Source organism: Ovis aries, chromosome 22 (genome assembly GCF_016772045.2).
Source record: "Ovis aries strain OAR_USU_Benz2616 breed Rambouillet chromosome 22, ARS-UI_Ramb_v3.0, whole genome shotgun sequence".
NCBI classification, from domain to species: Eukaryota; Metazoa; Chordata; class Mammalia; order Artiodactyla; family Bovidae; genus Ovis; species Ovis aries.
In genome coordinates, this window is record NC_056075.1 from 43,986,265 (window position 1) to 44,006,467 (window position 20,203).

At 39.1% G+C, this 20,203-nt stretch overlaps 1 protein-coding gene across 4 annotated transcripts in view; it reads left to right on the forward strand.

Annotated features, from left to right (window-relative positions):
- ZRANB1 (zinc finger RANBP2-type containing 1) overlaps positions 1 to 20,203 on the forward strand; it is a 70,270-nt gene that overhangs the window by 19,336 nt on the left and 30,731 nt on the right. For all 4 annotated transcript variants that reach the window (XM_042238529.2, XM_027960504.3, XM_042238530.2 and 1 more), the window contains one exon: positions 8,488 to 9,338. In XM_042238529.2, coding sequence (XP_042094463.1) covers positions 8,525 to 9,338 — 814 coding nt within the window. In that variant the 5' untranslated portion in view covers positions 8,488 to 8,524. The remainder of the gene's footprint in view (positions 1 to 8,487; positions 9,339 to 20,203) is intronic.

Sequence of the window (20,203 nt, forward strand, 5' to 3'; positions counted from 1 at the left end):
ATTCTATTTTACATGGAAAACTTAGTGTTATCTTGTTTTTAGAAATAACTTTTTAGGTCCTGTTTACTTTTTAGCCATTTTGCAGTAGTTCTCATTCTAGATAAGCTTTGGGAAGATTCTGTGTAACTTTAAAAAGCTAATAAAATTTGACCAAGTGTGTGTTTTCAAGTTTAGTTTGCTTGTTTAGAGATTGTCTATTCTTAGTTATCTAGGAAAGACTGTGTAATGAGTCACTCAGTACAGTTTATTAGTTGTCCAAATTCTGGATAATGGGAATAAGTGATTATGGGCTGCAGTATAAGTGTATTTTTATTACCTTGTCTGTTTAGTACAGACTTCGGAGCCAGAATGCCCAAGTTCAAATCCTGGCTCTGCCACACAGCAGTTTTGTCACTTCAGCAAAGTTATTTAACTTTGCTTTTCCTGTTTCCAGTCTTTAAAATTGGAGATTATATTAATAGTAGTACCTGTTTCATAGAGTTCTGAGGATTAGATTAGTTAATAATATATTCAGTACTTAGAACAGAATCTGGCATATAGTATATGCTTACGTGTTAGCTGTTTTCTTTTCTTAGTTGGACAAGGCTGACCCTGGCAAAACTGTGAAATAGGCAGAGTTGGCCTGTACACTCATTCATCTCTCATAGTTGGGTAAGCAGTCCCTTTTCAAGCTGCTGCTGTCTTTGGCATTCCTTCCCAGGTTGTCCTTTGTTTCTCCCTGCTTAAGCAATGAAAATGCAACTCACAAAATCACCACCCTATTTTCCTGTTATTCATTATAGTAGGAATTGTGAGAAAAGTAATGATTGGATGACTTAACACTATTAATAAAATTTGTGAATAACTTGTCTTTATAATAGCTCTGAGTTGGTTTTGCCCTGGAATAGTTCATTCATTTGCTTCTGCCTGCTTTTCAACTTTTATATCAGAACTCAATGATTATTTTAAAAATTTCTACCCTTTCTTTCTCTGTCACACAGAAAACATAGTGTTTGGTTAAAAAGATGGCCTTTAGTTGGGCTAGGTTTGGTCGTGACTTTTGGTTCCTATCCAGGCTTCCCTGGTAGCTCAGACGGTAAAGAATCTACCCACAATGTGGGAAACCCAGGTTCAATCCCTGGGTCGGGAGGATCCCCTGGAGAAGGAAATGGCAATCCACTCCAGTATTCTTGCCTGGAGAACCCCATGGATATTGCTTGGTTCCTGTGGATATTGTTAATTGGGACTTATCTGTTCAGTGTAAAGAGAGGATGGATAGGATGATAAAAACCAAATTCTGAGTGAAGTAACATGTTCATAGCTTCTGCAAAATACAGTTGTTTTACTGTATTTTAAATGCTGGCTTGATGTGCACTCTTAAAATAATCTCCCCACTTCTGTGTGTATTTAAGAAAAGCCTTAGTCATCTTTTATCTAGTTAAATTGCAGGTGTCCTGAGCATAAGGACAATATTTTATCTAATAGATACATCTTTGTACATTTCTGAGTGTGTAGTAGACCTTCTGTAACTAGTCCTAGGTTGTTACATTAAATTAGTTTTGTTTATAAGGACTAATATGCGGTGCAAGATTGACCTGTGACGTGTCTGAAACTGTATAGGAAGCATGCTAAGATGGGCTCTGCAGTACCTTAGGATCAGTCTGTGTGTGTCTGTCTGTCCTTGTGTTTATCACTCCTGTCTTTTTTGTTACTGTTGAAGAACTGGAGAGTGCAGAGGAAGTTGGTGAAGTTACAGATAAAGCCCTAGTATGTAAATAGGTAGAATTTCTCCTGAAATGACTGGGAGTCAGATTTTAAAAAGTAGCCTTACTAGTGTTTGAGATGTGATATACTGTAAATTAACCTTGTGTTTATGTATCAGTGGGGTACTAGTTATCTGGTGGTTTAAGAGAAACCATTAACATTGTAGCTTTTATTAGTTTTCCTGATTAACACAGTGTTGACTTACTGAAATGTACACTTTATATTCTTTGTTATATTTTAAGGACTTCGGTTTGGTAGAATGAGGTTACATGTACTGGCTGTACTGGTAACTGCCAGTAAGGCATGGTGCCAGTAAGGCCAAAGTCACCATGACAGTGTTAGTTAATTATTATTATTTTTAACTATTATTTTGACCAAAGTAATTTTGTCCAACACATTGCTTGGAAGGGATCTTCTTAGCAAATATGTTTAGTATACAGATGAGATAGATAACAGTGATCTCCTGAAGGTCACTCTGTGGGGAAGGTCAGCATATTTTTTAGGTCTTACTGATTCTTAATCATTTATATGTGATTTCACACAGATTTAGGACTTTGAGAGGATGTTTAATGAGCGCTGAAGTCTGTGCCCTTGCGCCCTTGCCACCTCAGGACTGGAACACTTAACCAGCTCATGTGTGCCTTCGGCTTGGTACCTAATTGTTAGCGGTAGGCACTGTCTACTGAGGCCTTGCTACAGGAGTGGATCCCATCCTCTATAATCTCTCCTGTTTTTCCTGAAATTGCTCAAAAGTTCCACTCTTTTCTCTGTTCAGGTCACTCAACATGGTCTCCTCTCTGGATTTTTCTAAACATAGGACTGGTCCCCATTCCATACCATTAGAATCTCTGAGCCAAAGTTCTTGACAGCTTGGCTCTGCTATGCTCACTCAGTCCTGTCTGACTCTTTGCAATCTCGTGGACTGTACCCCGCCAGGCTCCTCTGTCTATGGGGTTTTCCAGGCAAGAGTACTGGAGCAGCTTGCCATTTCCTACTCCATGGGATCTTCCTGACCCAAGGATGGAACTGAAGTCCCAGGCGTCTCCTGCATTGGCAGGTGGATTCTTTACCACTGGTGCCACCTGGGAAGCTCTGATTGAAAACCGAGTGTAGGAAATGATATGGCTCAGTGTTCCACAAATCAGTGTTCCAGAAACGAGACCCAAGAAGACATACAGTAGGTGCCAAATGTGGATAGAAGTGTTGTGGTTGCTTGGAGTGTATATACTTGAAATGATTTGAAAAACTTTATGACAGATGAGATTTGAACTTTAAAGGATGGGTAGGATTTGCCCAGACTGAGTGTGTATGTCTGTTGTGCTTGTTTTTCTCAGGTGATATCTTCATGTGTATATTGTGGAGGGGTGGTAGTACATGAGTGGGTCTGGGGTGTGTGCTGTTTGTGTGTTGGGAAGGAGCTGAGAGTTTGTGCTGTTACAGAAGAGTTTCAGAAAGAGGGCCTTGTTATTCGGACTATTTTGGTAACGGTGAGCTGGATGGATTTAAAAAGGGAAGGCGCTTAGGAGGCTATTAGAGTAGTTCTGACCTGAACGGAAAAAGGGTTGATGGCTGCTGAAATGGAAAGAAAACTGATTGTACAGAAACCACTAGAAAGAATCTATGGGGTGAAGGCGGACTTCACGATGAGTCTGAGCTGCTGTGCTGGGTCCAGTAGTCCTAGTGGTGTAAGGAAACCGGAGAGAGAAGTCAGGCTGGGGTTGGTTGTAGGTGGACGATAAGAGGTTAAATGTGGAATGTGACAAGCTGCTGGAGTCCTGCAATGAGGTGAGATTTGTAGACAGACGGTCCGCCATATCTTCATGCTTCATGCTTTAGGATCTTGCTCAAGACCAGTTGTTTTTTCTGTTGACTGTTATGAGGAAGACAGTGATGTAGAAAGATGCTGAGGGGAAAAGAGGAAATGACTGTGTGGAGCTTGGAGCTCAGGAGTTAAGCATAGTACTTTCTAAAAATATAAATATTGCCGTTCAGAATTACCTTGTGCTAATACTTCAATAGAACCTGAAAATTCAACATGCTTGGAGTATCCTTCTAGTTTTAGCTTTCATCTTCATTCCCCTAAAATGCTTTCTGAGCATTTGTAAATCTGCACAGGTTTATGTTAATTAATAACTACATTAACAATTTACATTAAAAATTGATATTTGTATTACTAAATATAGGCTTACTAATAAAGCTAATGTAAAACTTATATCTTAGACCTTCCTTTGGATAACTGGTTGTCATTTGACACTAAATGGCAGTTAAGTTTCTGTCAGTTTGTTTCTCAAGGAGTTTGTATTTGGTGAGGACCATTTCACTTCTCTAGTTCTCCTTCTAGTTCAGAGGGTTTTAGTAGGTGGTTGGGGGAATTTGTAGTGTATTTACAATTTTGAGTAATTGACCTCAAAATAGATACGTTTCTTCATAGTGTTAGTAATGCTTCACAAGTATGGTCTAATTCACTGCTAAGCATGACAGTATAAAAAATGTTTAGTTGGGAGCCCCTCCCTTTTGCTAGCCACTGACTCAGGCATCATAATACTGAGTTTTATTAGTGTTGGAACTTGGAAGTATATCGAAAGCAGTTGGTGAATTTAATACTAGAAAATGGTTAATATACTTGGAGACATTATTCAGTCTGCAGGTAGGGTTTGATATATAGATTTGTGGACTCTTTGGTCCACAAGATGGGAACTGCTGGTATTGCATTTCAACCAAGGAATATTTAAGATTAGTAGTTGTCTCATGCCCCTTGAAGGGGCACTTATTATATAGATTTTATTGTTACTTTGTGTACCAGTTAGCTGAAGTATGATTCACTGGATATAATTTGGAAAGCTGTGTTTTATGCAAAATTAGGCTTGTAAATTAAATTTACTTGGGTATTTGAATATATGTTTACTTGAAAGATACTTAATAATGGTTTTATGTCAGTGTGCAGTATTAACTCTTAGAGCTGGTTGCTGTTAAAAATAATTTCATTTTCTTTTTGGGATGTTTTGACTTTGGTAGAAAAAGTGTACTCAGTGTTAATGTCATCTCAGTAATGCAAAATCATGTAGTTGAACTGATGTTATTTTTACTGTTCCATTCTATTTACTGTTACCACAGGTACAGATGATTCTCTCAGATAATTCTAAGATTTTAACTTTGTAAAAAAGTTTGTAGTATTAAGTTCACAACTGCTTTTTAATTATATACTTCTAAGTTCAAACACTAATAAAACTATGAGTATTATGATGCATGGGTCAGTGGTTAGTGAAAGGGAGGGGCTCATAAGTAAACATTTTTTATACTGTCATGTTTAATAGTAAACTAGACCATACTTGTGAAGCATTACTGAACACTACAGAAGAAATATATCTATTTTGAGGTCAATTACTCAAAATTGTAAATACACTACAAATTCCCCTGTAGTTAAAACTGAATTTTAACTTCCAGTTATGAAAAAACTATTCCTACAATGTCTCAATAGAGTATATACTATATGTATCATTGTCTAATATAATGCACTTACTTCAGAATTCTTGAGTTTGGTTTTGGTGTTGCTTAGTTACCTGAATGTGGGGAGGAGTAGGCTATGTACCGGGCTTTCTTGGCAGCTCACACGGTAAAGAATCTGCCTGCAGTGCGGGAGACCTGGGTTCAATCCCTGTGTTGGGAAGATCCCTGGAGGAGGACATGGCAGCCCAGTGCAGTATTCTTGCCTGGAGAATCCCATGGACAGAGGAGCCTGGCGGGCTACAGTCCATGGGGTCACAAAGAGTTGGACACGACTGAGCGACTAGGCACACAGAACATACAGGCTGTTTACCAGGCTCACATGATGACTTTTTATTTTTTAATGGCAGGGTCTTTTGTTTGTTTTCTGTGAGACATGGACATTTAAGTTATGCTGGCACAGCATTAATTCCTTGAATATTAGCTAAGGTAACGTAAGGCCACAAACTGTTTAGTTGAGACTATATCAAAGAAATACTTATCAAAGCAGGCTTGAATTTTTGAATGTGAATGTTTTAAATGAAATCTTGAGATTACCTATCCTTGGATATGTACATTATGTCATTTGTTCTTGTCATGTTAAGTTTCTGTTTGCTCATTTTAGTTTCCAGTAGCATGAGCAAGTAATTTATATTTCATTCCTGAGAAACCAAAGGAAGAAACCGCCTAATGAATATGAAAGTTGCCATTAAATCTCAATTGCCCATTTTATGGATGCTTTTACGATCTTAGCCTTTGCCCTTCAGCACACTTTTGGATTGCTCTCAGATTGTGTATAATCAGTAGGTGCAAACTAAATTTAAAAATCTAAGTAGATAAATATAAATTACCTGGATTTGAGAAAAATAAAGCTGCTGAATGAGAAAGGATTTCAAAGTTAAATATAAGTACTGCTGCTGCTGCTGCTAAGTCGCTTCAGTCGTGTCCGACTCTGTGCGACCCCATAGACAGCAGCCCACCAGGCTCCTCCGTCCCTGGGATTCCCCAGGCAAGAACACTGGAGTGGGTTGCCATTGCTTTCTCCAGTGCATGAAAGTGAAAAGTGAAAGTGAAGTCGCTCAGTTGTGTCTGACTCTTTAGCACTATATATATATATATATATATATATATATATATATATATATATATATTTGCTTTTTTCTATTAACTTGGTTTATACCATCTTTACCTCTGCAATAATAATAAGTAATACAGGTAGGAATTGACTTATTAGTACTACCAACTTAAATTGTAAGTCACTCAGTTGTGTCCGACTTTGCGGCCAGTCCATGGAATTCTCCAGGCCAGAATACTGGAGTGGGTAGCCTCTCCCTTCTCCAGGGGAATCTTCCCAATCCAGGGATAGAACTCAGTTCTCCCGCATTGCGGGCGGATTCTTTACCAGCTGAACCACAAGGAAAGCCCAAGGATACTAGATTGGGTAGCCTATCCCTTCTCCAGGGAATCTTCCTGACCCAGGAATTGAGCTGGGGTCGCCTGCATTGCAGGCAGATTCTTTACCAACTGAGCTATGAGGGAAGCCCTACTACCAACTTAAGATTAATGATAATAGTGCATACACACATATGTTTAAGGTTTTCGGGGAAAAATATCTTTCCTGTACCTAACTTGACTGACCAACCCAATCAGCTGACTTTTTGCTATGTTAAGATTCTAAAGATCGGAGTCCATTATTAAATGAATAGGATTAGAATAGAGAATTTATAAAAATAAAGCCTTTAAAAAAAAAGAAACTTTTGGATAAAGAAGCAGGCTTCAAGTGAAATTCAGTTTTGGTCTCATTTACAGGAATAGCTATTCACAATTCTGCAGAACCACTTACCACATTTTGCAGTATCTCCTGAGGAAGTCAGAATCTGAGCTACCATGACGACTGAGTCTTGTCTTTGTTCTGATTTATAAACTGTGCTTTCATTCTGACCATGTACAAGGTGGAGGTTATAGCGTGGAAACTAAAATCTTAGTAAGTGTGATTTTTATTTTAGCTATTAAATAGTAGGCTCTCTTATAGTGAATTGTCCTCTTAACAAAGTCTACGCTATTAAAAGGAGTGAGGACTTGGCAAGCAGGGACGTAATAATATACTTGTAAAGTGAAAGATTTTGCTTTCCAGGTTCAAAAGGAAAAATCCTTGAGAAAGAGAAGGAAAAACTTCTGTTACTTTCCCTAGATTTCTTTCACTTTTTTGGTTTTACATAGGTAGCAGAATAATATACATTTAGTTGAGAAAGGGATTTAAGAAAAAGGAAAGGCTGGCTTTCGTGGCCAATGTCTAAATTCAAGCCATTCAAAAAAATCATTACATTTGCTGTGCAAGTTGCTTCATTTATAAATTGGTTGTCATTAAATAATAAAGTCTTCATAGTATTGTAGTGTTAGTAAGTTCAGTGTAGAATCCTAGGAACTTTTAAATAGTTAATGTAATTGAGTGCATTTTAAATATTGAATATTTTGAGTATAAATATTCAAAATTATATTGGAGTGATTATGCTAGTGGTTATCGCAGGGATGTTTCGTTGATTGGTTGTCCTGAGAGTAGGTAATGTGCAGTTTTTATTTTTTGTACTCTAGACAGCAAGATTTTGAGGATATAGGCCAGGAACATTATCTTGTTTCACATTGTTACTTTGTTAATTGTAAGCATTACTCCTCAACATCTTTTCTACCTGTGCTTATTAAGAGCAGTGGGTAGTTAGCACATTTAGGCTGCTTTTCTCCCTTAGGAAGAGCGATAGAGTTGACTGTTTGATCTTCTGAATTCTTTAGTGAATCAAACATTGTGGTACTATGCCTCAATAGCATAGCAGTCTGTTGCTCATAATTTAAGAATGTTATGTGTTTAAGATACATGGTTTGTGTTCTATCCCTTACCTTTGAATCTTTTAATTACTGGTTATTTTTCTAAATTGATGGTGATGACCTGACTGAGATGAAACATTTCTGTGAGAGGCTTCCTGCTCTAACCTCCTTCTCTCTTAGAACAAACTTCCTTTTGCCTGTCTCTCTTGCATTCCAAAGTACATTTTCATTAAATCCCCAGGTCTAAGATTTTTCTTTGGGAACTATCTTCAGTGTCTCTCTGGAAATTAAAAAAAAAAAGATTTCAGTATGAAATGTTACATGCATATCTTGAGAAATTGATATTTTATAAGTTGAAGGTTACTTTTATATTTTGGGCATGTTTTCAGGGGTGAAATTATGTACCTATTGTTTTAATAACCATGTCCTAATTATTTATAGCTTCCTGCCTGACATAACTCACTTCAAGAAGTGCACAATGTCAGAACGTGGAATTAAGTGGGCTTGTGAATACTGTACGTATGAAAACTGGCCGTCTGCAATCAAGTGTACTATGTGTCGTGCCCAGAGACCTAGTGGAACAATTATTACAGAAGATCCATTTAAAAGTGGTTCAAGTGATGTTGGTAGAGATTGGGATCCTTCCAGCACCGAAGGAGGAAGTAGTCCTTTGATCTGTCCAGACTCTAGTGCAAGACCAAGGGTTAAATCTTCATATAGCATGGAAAATGCCAATAAATGGTCATGCCACATGTGCACGTATTTGAACTGGCCAAGAGCAATCAGATGCACTCAGTGCTTATCCCAGCGTAGGACCAGGAGTCCCACAGAATCTCCTCAATCCTCAGGATCTGGCTCAAGACCAGTTGCTTTTTCTGTTGATCCTTGTGAGGAATACAATGATAGAAATAAACTGAACACAAGGACCCAGCATTGGACTTGTTCTATTTGCACATATGAAAACTGGGCCAAGGCTAAAAAATGTGTTGTTTGCGATCATCCCAGACCTAATAATATTGAAGCAATTGAGTTCGCAGAGACTGAAGAGGCTTCTTCAATAATTAATGAGCAAGACAGAGCTCGATGGAGAGGGAGCTGTAGCAGTGGCAACAGCCAGAGAAGATCGCCGCCGACTGCGAAACGGGACTCGGAGGTGAAAATGGACTTCCAGAGGATTGAGCTGGCTGGTGCTGTTGGCAGCAAGGAGGAACTTGAAGTGGACTTCAAAAAACTAAAGCAAATTAAAAATAGGATGAAAAAGACTGACTGGCTGTTCCTCAATGCTTGTGTGGGTAAGTTTCTGTGTTTTTGAATAGGTTGGGAAAAGATATTAATGACGTGAAAGATATAAGGAAGGTAACATTATTTAGCATTTAGTTCATTCAGCATGATAGTACACTCCCAGCGTGCATGCATAAGAACCTCTGAGTTTGTGATCTTGTCCTTTGAATGGGTTGGGAAAAGATATTAAAAGTAACATGAAAGATACAAGGAAGGTCACATTATTTAGCCTTTAGTTCATTCAGCATGGTAGCTGCTACTGGCAGTGTGTGCGCATGCATAAGAACCTCTGACTTTGTGATCTTGGCGTAACATTTTCCTGTATTGCCTCCATTTCATTGTGCATGTGTCTTTCCATCTTTAGAGAGAAAAATGTCAAGTTATAGCAGAGTTTTTTACATATCTGTAGTAAAATATATACCTGCAGTTTAAAACTGCTACTCTGCTTATTGTAACAAGATGTGACTGAGGAGTGCCAGCTGCAGCTTCGGAGTGTCTGTAAACAGTGTGAGCGTCTTGTGATGGTAGAAGCTTCAGTCAGAAGTTAAAAATATCACAAAAATGTGTGACTCCAAGAAGTTGAACAGACATAATACTGACCTTGAAAACGCTGATGTTAATTTTTTGTGAATGTCTTGTAGTGAATATTTGCAAACTTCGTGAAACTGATTTCATGTGGCCAGCTGGTTCCATAGTTCAGATTATGATTTGTGTGTGTTGTGTTTTGGTACTTTCCTAAGGAAATGCTGGATAATAGTCTCAGTTACTGGCTCAGAGCTGTTAAGGGACAGAGCCATGTTGTGAGAGTAAGATTTTCTCCAGTTACTGATCTTGTGAGTTAATTATTTATGATGTAGTTAATGAAAGCAGTTTTTTGTATGCCCCCCATCGCTGTTGAGTAGATTAGCTATTTTAATTATATAAATTTAAATAATTTGGATTGGGTGCTTACTTTTTTTAAAATATAAATTTATTTATTTTAATTGGAGGTTAATTACTTTATAATATTGTATTGGTTTTGCCATACATCAACATGAATCTGCCACGGGTGTACACATGTTCCCCATCCTGAACCCCCCTCCCACCTCCCTCCCCATACCATCCCTCTGGGTCATCCCAGTTGGGTGCTTGCTTTGACATTCAGTTTTGTAAAGAAAGTTTTGAGTGACTGCTAAAGTTAAATCTCGTGTAGAGTAATAGCTATGCCTTAAACATGGCTTGGGCTGTGTGTGTGGTATGTGTGTGTATTTCCCAGTACCAATTAATTTTGTTTATCCTCCTGAATATAGCCCCAAGAGTATGGAGTACATAACTTATGAACCTACAAGTCCAAAGAGTAGATTTCAAGAAATCTGTTTTTTTGTTTTAGCTTTGTCCTGGCCCCCCAAGAAAGTCCCAGCAGATGAGCCCTTCTGCACAAGACACAGACACAGCCCTTAGGAAACGTTAGCTCCAGTTTTCTCCTGTCCTGAGGACAAGGAACAAAAGCACACTGAGCTGTGTTCAGTCGTCTGTGCTGTCCCATTACAGCCCATCGATTCTTTTTCTCTCCCCAAATTGAGGTACCACATATGGTGTGAGTGTTTTTTCTTTTTTTAAAACCCGGAGATACAGAAGGGGGGTTGTTTTTTTTTTTTGAATGTTTAAAAATTGAGGTCAAATTCATATAACATAAAACTCATCGTTTTGAAAGTGAACAATTTTGGGGTATTTAGCACATCCACAGTGTTGCAACCATCATCTCCATCTAGTTCTGAACATTTTCATCATCCCGGAAGAAACCCATTACCCACTTAAGCAGTTGTTCCACACCTCCAAGACCCCAGTAATCAGCAGTCTGCTTCTGTCTCAGTGACTATTATTGTGAATATTGCATACAAATGGAAACTTATGTGATCTTTTGTATCTAGGTGTGATTGTCCTTTAACTACCCATCTGCCTTTTAGAACACTGTTAGGATTATTTTTGCAGGCAATAGTGTAATATATTAATATTAACTGTAAGGTGGTGTTATAGTACCTGTATGTTTATAGAAGGTAAGAAACTAGATTGCAGTGATTTTTTTAACCTCTTTGGGGTTACTGTTTCTTCAAGTTAGTGAATCTAATGATGAGAACTGCTTTGAAATATTTTTTCCCCTTGACATGCACAATAGACCTGTCAGTATATCTTTGTCTTTATGGCTGTTATTTCTTGCATTTCTGACTACTGTGTCTTCTTGATGTTTGTCTTTCTTTCCATATATTGAGTTTTTTTTGGTAACTATCTTTTTGCCTCTTTGAATTCTTATAACTGAGCAAAGTCAAGTCCCCATTCCCACATGTTCCGTAGTTTCTAGGTTCTTAGGGCTAAGAATTGATTGGTTCTTGGTACTGTGGATTCTCTTTCCTACCAGCAAGTATTTTTGAGTTTTCACTGTATAATATGGTTCTAAACAGTTGTATGAAAGAGTTTGGTCCTGTCTTTGTTGGATAGTCTTATCCTGATTTGTAAATACCATTGAAATATGTTAACTTTTAGTTGTTTACATTGTGTTGGGTTAGCAGAAGTCTACATGTATTGAAAATTAATCTTCTCCCTTTCTGTCTGCCTTATGCTTTCCAGATTTCATTAGATATGGTATATTATGGCTTACCGATTTAGACATTTAATAAAGCCATCTTATTACTCGGTTTGGCAGCATATATACTAAAAAAAAATCATCTCCAAAGTGTATACTATGCATAAAATTTATACTAAGTATAAAATGTGAGACTTTCCCAATTGAAATTTAAATAAAAAATCTCAACCTCAGGCCAGCATTTTAAAATGGGAATGAAGATTCAGTATTGAGAAGGCTAAAGCTGAAGTTTCCACAGTATTAAGAAAGTGCCTTTTATGTGACTGTTGGGTGTAAGTTTCACCTCAGTCGTATTCTCTTGCGTGGTGAGGGGACGTTGGGGACTGCAGTGCCGAAGCCAGGAGGAAAGGAATCTGGGAGTGGGTACCCGGATGGTAGAGGCAGCGGTGTGGTTAAACGGGTGCCTATCTCTGGGATGTCTGCAGTTCAGTGCCAGGTTATTTTCTGGGAGCTCTGTTGGTTCTCATCATGGTCTGCCTTTCCCACTGGATAGATGATGATGTCCCTAGAATTAAGGCAGCACCACCTAGCACATTATTTTAGTGCTGCTCTTGTACCGAATCAGCTGCCCTTTAGAAGAACAACAAGGGACCCCGAAGTTGATCCCTTGAAAAGACACAGGGTCAGATAAGAATCTCAGGTTAAATCTGTACGATAACTTCTTGTATGCCTGAACCCTAGACTCTCATATCCAGCTGCTGCCTCTGTAGCATTTTCCCTTGAATGTGTAGTCTTTCAAACTCAGTGAGGCTTAATCTGAGCAAGCCTCTCAAATCTGTTCTCTCTCTCTCCCATGTTGGTTTAGGACTTTGGACCCAGCAAGTTCATTTATATTTGCTGTGTCCAAAGCTTTGGTCATCCTCGGTTTTCTCCTTTCTCTCTTATACTTCGTTCTCACTGGCTCTGTCTTCAAAATATATTCAGAATCTGGCCACCTGTCATCACCCTGGTCCAAGCCGTGATCCTCTGTTTGTAGCCTTGCTTACAGATTGTTCTCGGAATAGGAGCTGCTCCACTCAGTAGTAGCTACTCACTCCTCCAGTGATTCCCTGTGTTGCTCAAAGTAAAAGCCAGTTTTATAGGCTCTTTCTGCTCTCTACCCCACACCTACTTCCCCCATTTTTAGACACACTCTCTCTCTCTCTTTCTTCTCTGTCTCATTCCAGCAACTCTTGCAACCTTTCTTCTCTGCAAATAAGCCTCAAGCCCTTTGCACTATTTCCTCTTCCTGGATTACTTTCTCTAGATTTGCTGGATTAGCGAATGTACCTCCTGCAGGTATTTTCTCACAGGTTATCTTCCCTGGGAGGCTTCCCTGACTGCTGCCTCTGAAATTTCAGTCCTTTTCCCCCAACTTCCATTTTCTTCACAACACTGGTTAACCTCCTAGTATACTTATTAGAAATCACCTCATTTGTCTCTTTCGTAAAACTTAAACTTTAGCAAATATATTTTTAATTGGAGGGTAATTGCTTTACAGTCTTCTCTTGGTCTCTACTGTACAACAGTGTGAATGCTATAAGTATACAAGAACTTAAGCTTTATGATGACCAGGAATTTTGTCTGTTTTGTTCACAGCTGTTTCCTAGTAACTTAAACAGTCCCTGATACATAGCAGACATTGAAATTTTTGTTAATCAGTGAATAAACTTTTGTGGAAACTGGGATCTGGACAGCTAGACCTTTCAGAGACAAATCTTTTTGCTTCTCTCTTAAATTTCTCCACTTTGCTTTCTCGCCACCTTTCTGTACTTTTTACCTTACAGACTGCCCTCAACCAACTTGGCTTCTTGTCACGTTAAGACAGAGCAATTATTATAAGAGGTCTCAGTTTATCACTAGGTGGTCTATGGATATGGAAAGTCTGAAGTCAGATTTCTTCACATTTAATTTCTCCATCTTCCTGATGAATATTTGATAGCTTGATGAATATATAAGGGAAAGAATTATGGTATGTGTTTTCTGTACCTTGAGTCCTAAATCAAAGTTTTTTCCTTGAAAAATTTTTATTCAGTTGCCATTGGACGTGTTGCTTCCTGTTTTGCATTTTGCCTTAAGCAGCTGCATATTTCTTACATTTAACTTGTCTAGTGATCCTAGGCAGTGGCACCCCACTCCGGTACTCTTGCTTGGAAAATCCCATGGACCGAGGAGCCTGGTGGGCTGCAGTCCATGGGGTCGCTAAGAGTCGGACACAACTGAGCAACTTCACTTTCAGTTTTCACTTTCATGCATTGGAGAAGGAAATGGCAACCCACTCCAGTGTCCTTGCCTTGAGAATCCCAGGGATGGGGGAGCTTGGTGGGCCGCTGTCTATGGGGTCACATAGAGTCGGACACGACTGAAGTGACTTAGCAGTGATCCTGCTAATGAAAATGGAAAGGATTTGATATTGGAGGACAGTGAGAAGGAGTGCTGTTGAAGGTGTAAAAGGAAAAGAATTGTACTTGGCAATGGCATTAGAGATAACATATGCATTAGTAACATCTCTGTTGCCCCCAAGCTTTGGGGTAACCTACAGTATGTACCGGTGTACCCCTGTTGATAATCAGACTTATGAGCTAACCCAGAATCTCACTATCATGGAGCATGTTGAAATGGAGTCACGAGGATTATAATCTTATTACTGAGCAAAATTCTGATGTGTCTAAACATTGATTCTTAAAACATAGGAGATAAATTAGATTTAATTTTTCCTTACAAAGTGTCTGCAAACATTTTGTTGTATTTGATGGAATGTTTTTCCCTTTCTCATAACTTCTGTTGAAAAGTAATATTTGTGGCAGTTATATTTTGTATTCATGCTGTTATATTTTGGCCCCCTTACTATATACAGTGTTACATGCATCTGTCCACTCCAGAGTGTCAGATGTTAACTGTAGAAATGTCTAAAACTTGTGTGTTGTTAAACATGTCAGAATGTATTGCTCTCATTAACACTTTTTTCATTTTAACAATAATTAGTGTGTAGGCTTTTTGCATTTTAAAATGGTCTTTTCAGTTTATTTTGGTACTGGTATTAAAAATCATGGGTATGATGGTTTTTCTCAAGGAAGTGAATTACTATGGTTTTATTAATGGTGTTTTCTTCCTCTGATGTAAAGGGTTTCAATTCCAACATGTGTCTGTATTGGGAAGCTTCCTCATGTCTCAACAGGTAATTCTCAAAACAACACCAGCAGGGTGCCTGAGGGTTCAACTCAGTTCTGATACTGTCTACCCTGTAGGTTGAATCAAATCCTATAGTTGAAGGAGTCAGTCCTAGAAGACCTCTCTCCACTTAAGGTGCCAGAAGCCAGCCTCAAGCCCAGGTTGTTAAGCTGTACTTCTGACTGCCTATAAATCAGAGGTTCCCATGACACTCCCACCCTCACGCACCTTGGGTTTGATAAATTTGTTAGAACACCTCACAAAACTCAGAGAAGCAGTTTACTTACTGGGTCACTGGTTTATTATAAAAGGATGATTAAAGGATACAGATAAACGTCTAGATGACAGAGATGTGTGGAGAGTAGGGTTTGGGGGAGGGGCATGGAGCTTCCATGATGCTCTTCCCAAGTGCGCCACTGTCCTCAGATCTGTGCGTGGTCACCAACTGTAGGCTCTTGAAACTGTCCTTCTGGGGTTTTATGGAGGCCTTATTATGTAGACGTGGTTAATTAAATCATTGGCCACAGGGAGTCTCCCGCTTCTCTTCCCTCTCCCCTCTCTGGATGTCAGGGTGGTATAGTGGGTAGAGCTGAACGTCACAGTCCTCTAATCACATGGCTAGTTCCCCTGGCAGCCAGCCCCCACCTTGGAGTGGGATCCAAATGTCACCTACCCTGATGTGTTTTCAGGAGCTGAGGAAAAGAGACCAAAAATATTATCTCACTGCTTTTATCACTCAGGAAGTTTAAGGGTTTGGGAAAGTTGTGAGCCAGGAACAGTGGATGAAGGTCAAATATATACACACACACACACACACACACACACACACACACACACATAGTTCAGTTGCTCAGTCGTGCTGACACTCTGCGACCCCATGGACTGCAGCACACCAGAATTTGCTGTCCTTCACCAACTCCTGGAACTTGCTGAAACTTGTGTCCATTGAGTCAGTGATGCCATCCAACCATCTCATTCTCTGTTGTCCCCTTCTCCTCCCGCCTTCAATCTTTCCCAGCATCAGGGTCTTTTCCAAGGAGTCAGTTCTTCACATCAGGTGGCCAAAGTATTGGAGCTTCAGTATCAGGGCTGATTTCCTTTAGGATTGACTGGTTGGATCTCCTTGCAGTCCAAGGGACTCTCAAGAGTCCATACTCCAATACCACAGCTCAAAAGCATCAATTCTTTGGCACTCAGCTTTCTTTGTGGTCCAACTCTCACATCCATACATAACTACTGGAAAAACCATAGCTTTGACTAGCAAAGTAATTTGACCTTTGTTGGCAAAGTAATGTCTCTGCTTTTTAATATGCTGTCTAGCTTTGTCATAGTTTTTCTTCCAAGGAGCAAGTGTTTTTTCATTTCATGGCTGCAGTCACTTATCTGCCATGATTTTGAAGCTCCAAAAATAAAGTCTCTCATTGTTTCCATTGTTTCCCCATCTGTTTGCCGTGAAGTGCTGGGAATGGATGCCATGATCTTAGTTTTTTGACTGTTGAGTTTTAAGCCAACTTTTTCACTATCCTCTTTCACTTTCATCAAGAGGCTCTTTAGTTTTTCTTCTTTTTCTGCCCTAAAGGTGGTGTCATCTGCATGTCTGAGTTTATTGATACTTCTCCCGGCAATCTTGATTCCAGCTTGTGCTTCATCCAGCCCGACATTTTGCACTATGTACTCTGCCTATAAGTTAAATAAGCAGGGTGACAATAGACAGCTTTGACATACTCCTTTCCTAATTTGGAGCCAGTCCATTGTTCCATGTGTGGTTCTAACTGTTGGTTTTTGACCTGCATACAGTTTGCACAGAAAGCAGGTCAGGTGGTCTGGTATTCCCATCTCTTGAAGGATTTTCCACTTTGTTGTGATCTACACAGTCAGATCTATGGTGTAGTCAGTAAAGCAGAAGTAGATGTTTTTCTGGAACTCTCTTGCTTTTTCTATGATCCAACAGATGTTAGCAATTTGATCTCTGGCGCCTGTGCCTTTTCTAAATCCAGCTTGAACATCTGGAAGCTCTCGGTTCATGTACTGTGGAAGCCTGTCTTGGAGAATTTTGAGCATTACTTTGCTAGCTTGCGGAATGAGTGCAGTTGTGCGGTGGTGTGAACATTCTTTGGCATTGCTTTTCTTTGGGATTGGAATGAAAACTGATCTTTTCCAGTCCTGAGGCCATTGCTGAGTTTTCCATATTTGCTGGCATATTGAGTGCAGCGCTTTCACAGCATCATCTTTTAGGATTTGAAATAGCTCAACTGGAATTCCGTCACCTCCACTAGCTTCATACGTAATGATGCTTTCTAAGGCCTACTTGATTTCTCACTTTAAGATGTCTGGCTCTAGGTGAGTGATCCCACCATTGTGGCTGTCTGGGTCATTAAGATCTTTTTTGTATAATTCTGTGTATTCTTGCCACCTCTTAATGTCTTCTGCTTCTGTTAGGTCCATACCAACTCTGCCCTTTATTGTGCCCATCTTTGCATGAAATGTTCCCTTGGTATCTCTAATTTTCTTGAAGAGAGCTCTAGTCTTTCCCAGTCTATTGTTTTCCTCTATTTCTTTGCATTGTTCACTGAGAAAGGCTTTCTTATCTCTTTGCTATCCTTTGGAACTCTGCATTCAGATGGGTATATCTCTCCTTTTGTCCTTTGCCTTTAGCTTCTCTTCTTTGCTCAGCTATTTGTAAGGCCTCCTCAGACAGCCGTTTTGCTTTTTTGCATTTCTCTTTCTTGCAGATGTCTACCCGGAAATAGCCTCAGATCCCACAGTCGAAGGGCTCAGTCCCACTAGAGTGTCTCTCTCCTTTCCTGCCCCCTTCAGACGCCAGTACTAATCCAGGTTGTCATCTGTGTTTCTGACTGTAGACTATAAATCCTAGGTTCTGACAGTCACCTCCTTGGGTTCAATTTGTCAGAATGGCTTACAGAATTTGGGAAAATAGTTTACTTACTAGGTTGCTGGTCTATTATTAAAAATACATGATTCAGGAACAGCCAGGTGGAGGAGATGCATATGGCACGGAAGGGATTCTCACAGCACCTTCACAGGTTCACCAGCCTAGAAGCCATCCAAACCCAGCACCAGGGATTTTTATGGAGGCACGATGGATTAAATCATTGGACACCGGGTGATTGTTTCAACATTCAGTCCATCTCCCCCCAAGGAGGTGGTAGTGGGGTGGGGCTGAACATTCCAACCTTTGAATCACTGGGTTGGTTCCCCTGGCAACCAACCTCCATCTTTAGGGGCTTTCCTAAAAGTCATCTTATTAACATAAGCTCAGAGGTGTTTGAAAGGGTTTGCTATAAGAGTAACAGAAGACTCCTATTTATTTTATCTTTATCAATCTGGAACTATATAGGAACTGAGAACAAAACTAAGTACTGTAACAAAAGATGCCTTTATGGCTCTTAATGGGAAATTACACGGATTTTAGGAGTTATATGCCAGTAATAGTGGATGAAGACCATATATTTCTTATTCACAGTGTGGTGGTGTTTTTTTTTTTCTTGATTTGGTTGAAAGAAATGCTGTTACTGGGACTTTTGAACGATGTTTGACGCCAATGAATAGTAATGTTTTCAGTCTTCTTTTTCAAGTCAGCTACATAAGTATGCCTAGTGAAGTTTATTGCCGTATCCTAAGGTAATCTTACCACTTGCTAATATTTCTCAGCATTCCATAGCTAGGGCACATTATTTGAGCTTGATTTTTAGTATGAAGTATTTGTTCTGTTTGCTTTGCTGTGTTTGCTTATATCTGATAAACTGCAGCTATTTCCATCTTTAGAATTTTTCCTGCCTTGTGGAATTGCTTAGTTTTAAGCTATGGTTACTCTGTAACTGCTGGACCATTTTATTTGCTTGTGAGGTTGGTTTTATATTGATACCAAGCTATCCTCCTGAAAGATACTCTGATTTAGTGTCCCTTTTTCCTTAATACAGTGCTTTATGTATGAATGAATGTGGAGCCTACAAAAAAGGTCGTCTTAGTCTTTGACATTCAAAACCGTCACACCTTTTAAAAACATTAAAAAAAATGGTTTGAGTTGCAATATTCTATTAAAAGCTTTTAATAGAATCCAGAATATATGCAGACTCCTGCAGCAAATCTTTGGCACTGCACCCTTAAAAGGAAAGCAGGCTGCTGCGATGCTGGCAGTGCCTTGTATGTCCTTGATTAACTCTGTGTGATACTCTTCGTGTGAGATGTTCGTGTAGCTGTAAGGACGATGGTGTCTCATACACATTTTTGGTAGTGGATCTCCTTCCTGTCCTAGGTAGTTGATATTACAGGTAATGGAGTTCTTTTTGGCACTGTGAAAGCAATATTATCTTCAGCTAGTTCTGTCTTGTTTTTCTTCAAGTTTCAAAGGATTTCCTTTTGTGCTTTTGGAACTCTTGTTTTAAAATAACATTTTAAGTCATGGTTTTTAAGTGAATCTTGGTAATTCTCCAGAATGTAAGATTGTAGTCTGGAGGGAATACACACTCGTTTTAAGTGTTTCCCCTGGCCAGTTCAGTATGGCTTTTCATAGTGCTTCCTGACACCTGGGATAAGAAAGAAGCTTCCAGGAATGAGTGTGTCAAGGCAGATGGACGACAATGGCAGAAATAGAGCCCTGGCAGGATTCTTCTGATTACCTTTAGTCCCTGAGACGTAATTCCTGGCTTTTAGAAATGATTGACTGCACAGGGCTGCCAACTAATAATGTGCCTCCTAATGCTGAGAAAGGGAATATGTCTGATGATTCTTGGTTGTATGATACTGATGTTCGAATATGCATCACTGATTTAGTGAAGGCTTTCTTTCTTTAAAAACATTATGTTAAATGAACACATTGAATTATGAAATCCAAAAGTAGCATTTAAATATTAAGTATTAAAAGAAATATTTAGACTCCAGGGAACTTTACTGTTTACCATAAAATGTCTTTAACTTTAAACATTTAATAAATTATGTGTACGGTTATAAAAATCAAGCAGTTATAGAAGGAATTTATAAAGAAAATGAGTTTCCTTTTCTTTTCTCCACCTTCAGTTCTTTGTGGAGATAACTTCCCCCCATCAGCCTTTCATTCTGAGAAATTTCAAAACCAACAGATAAATT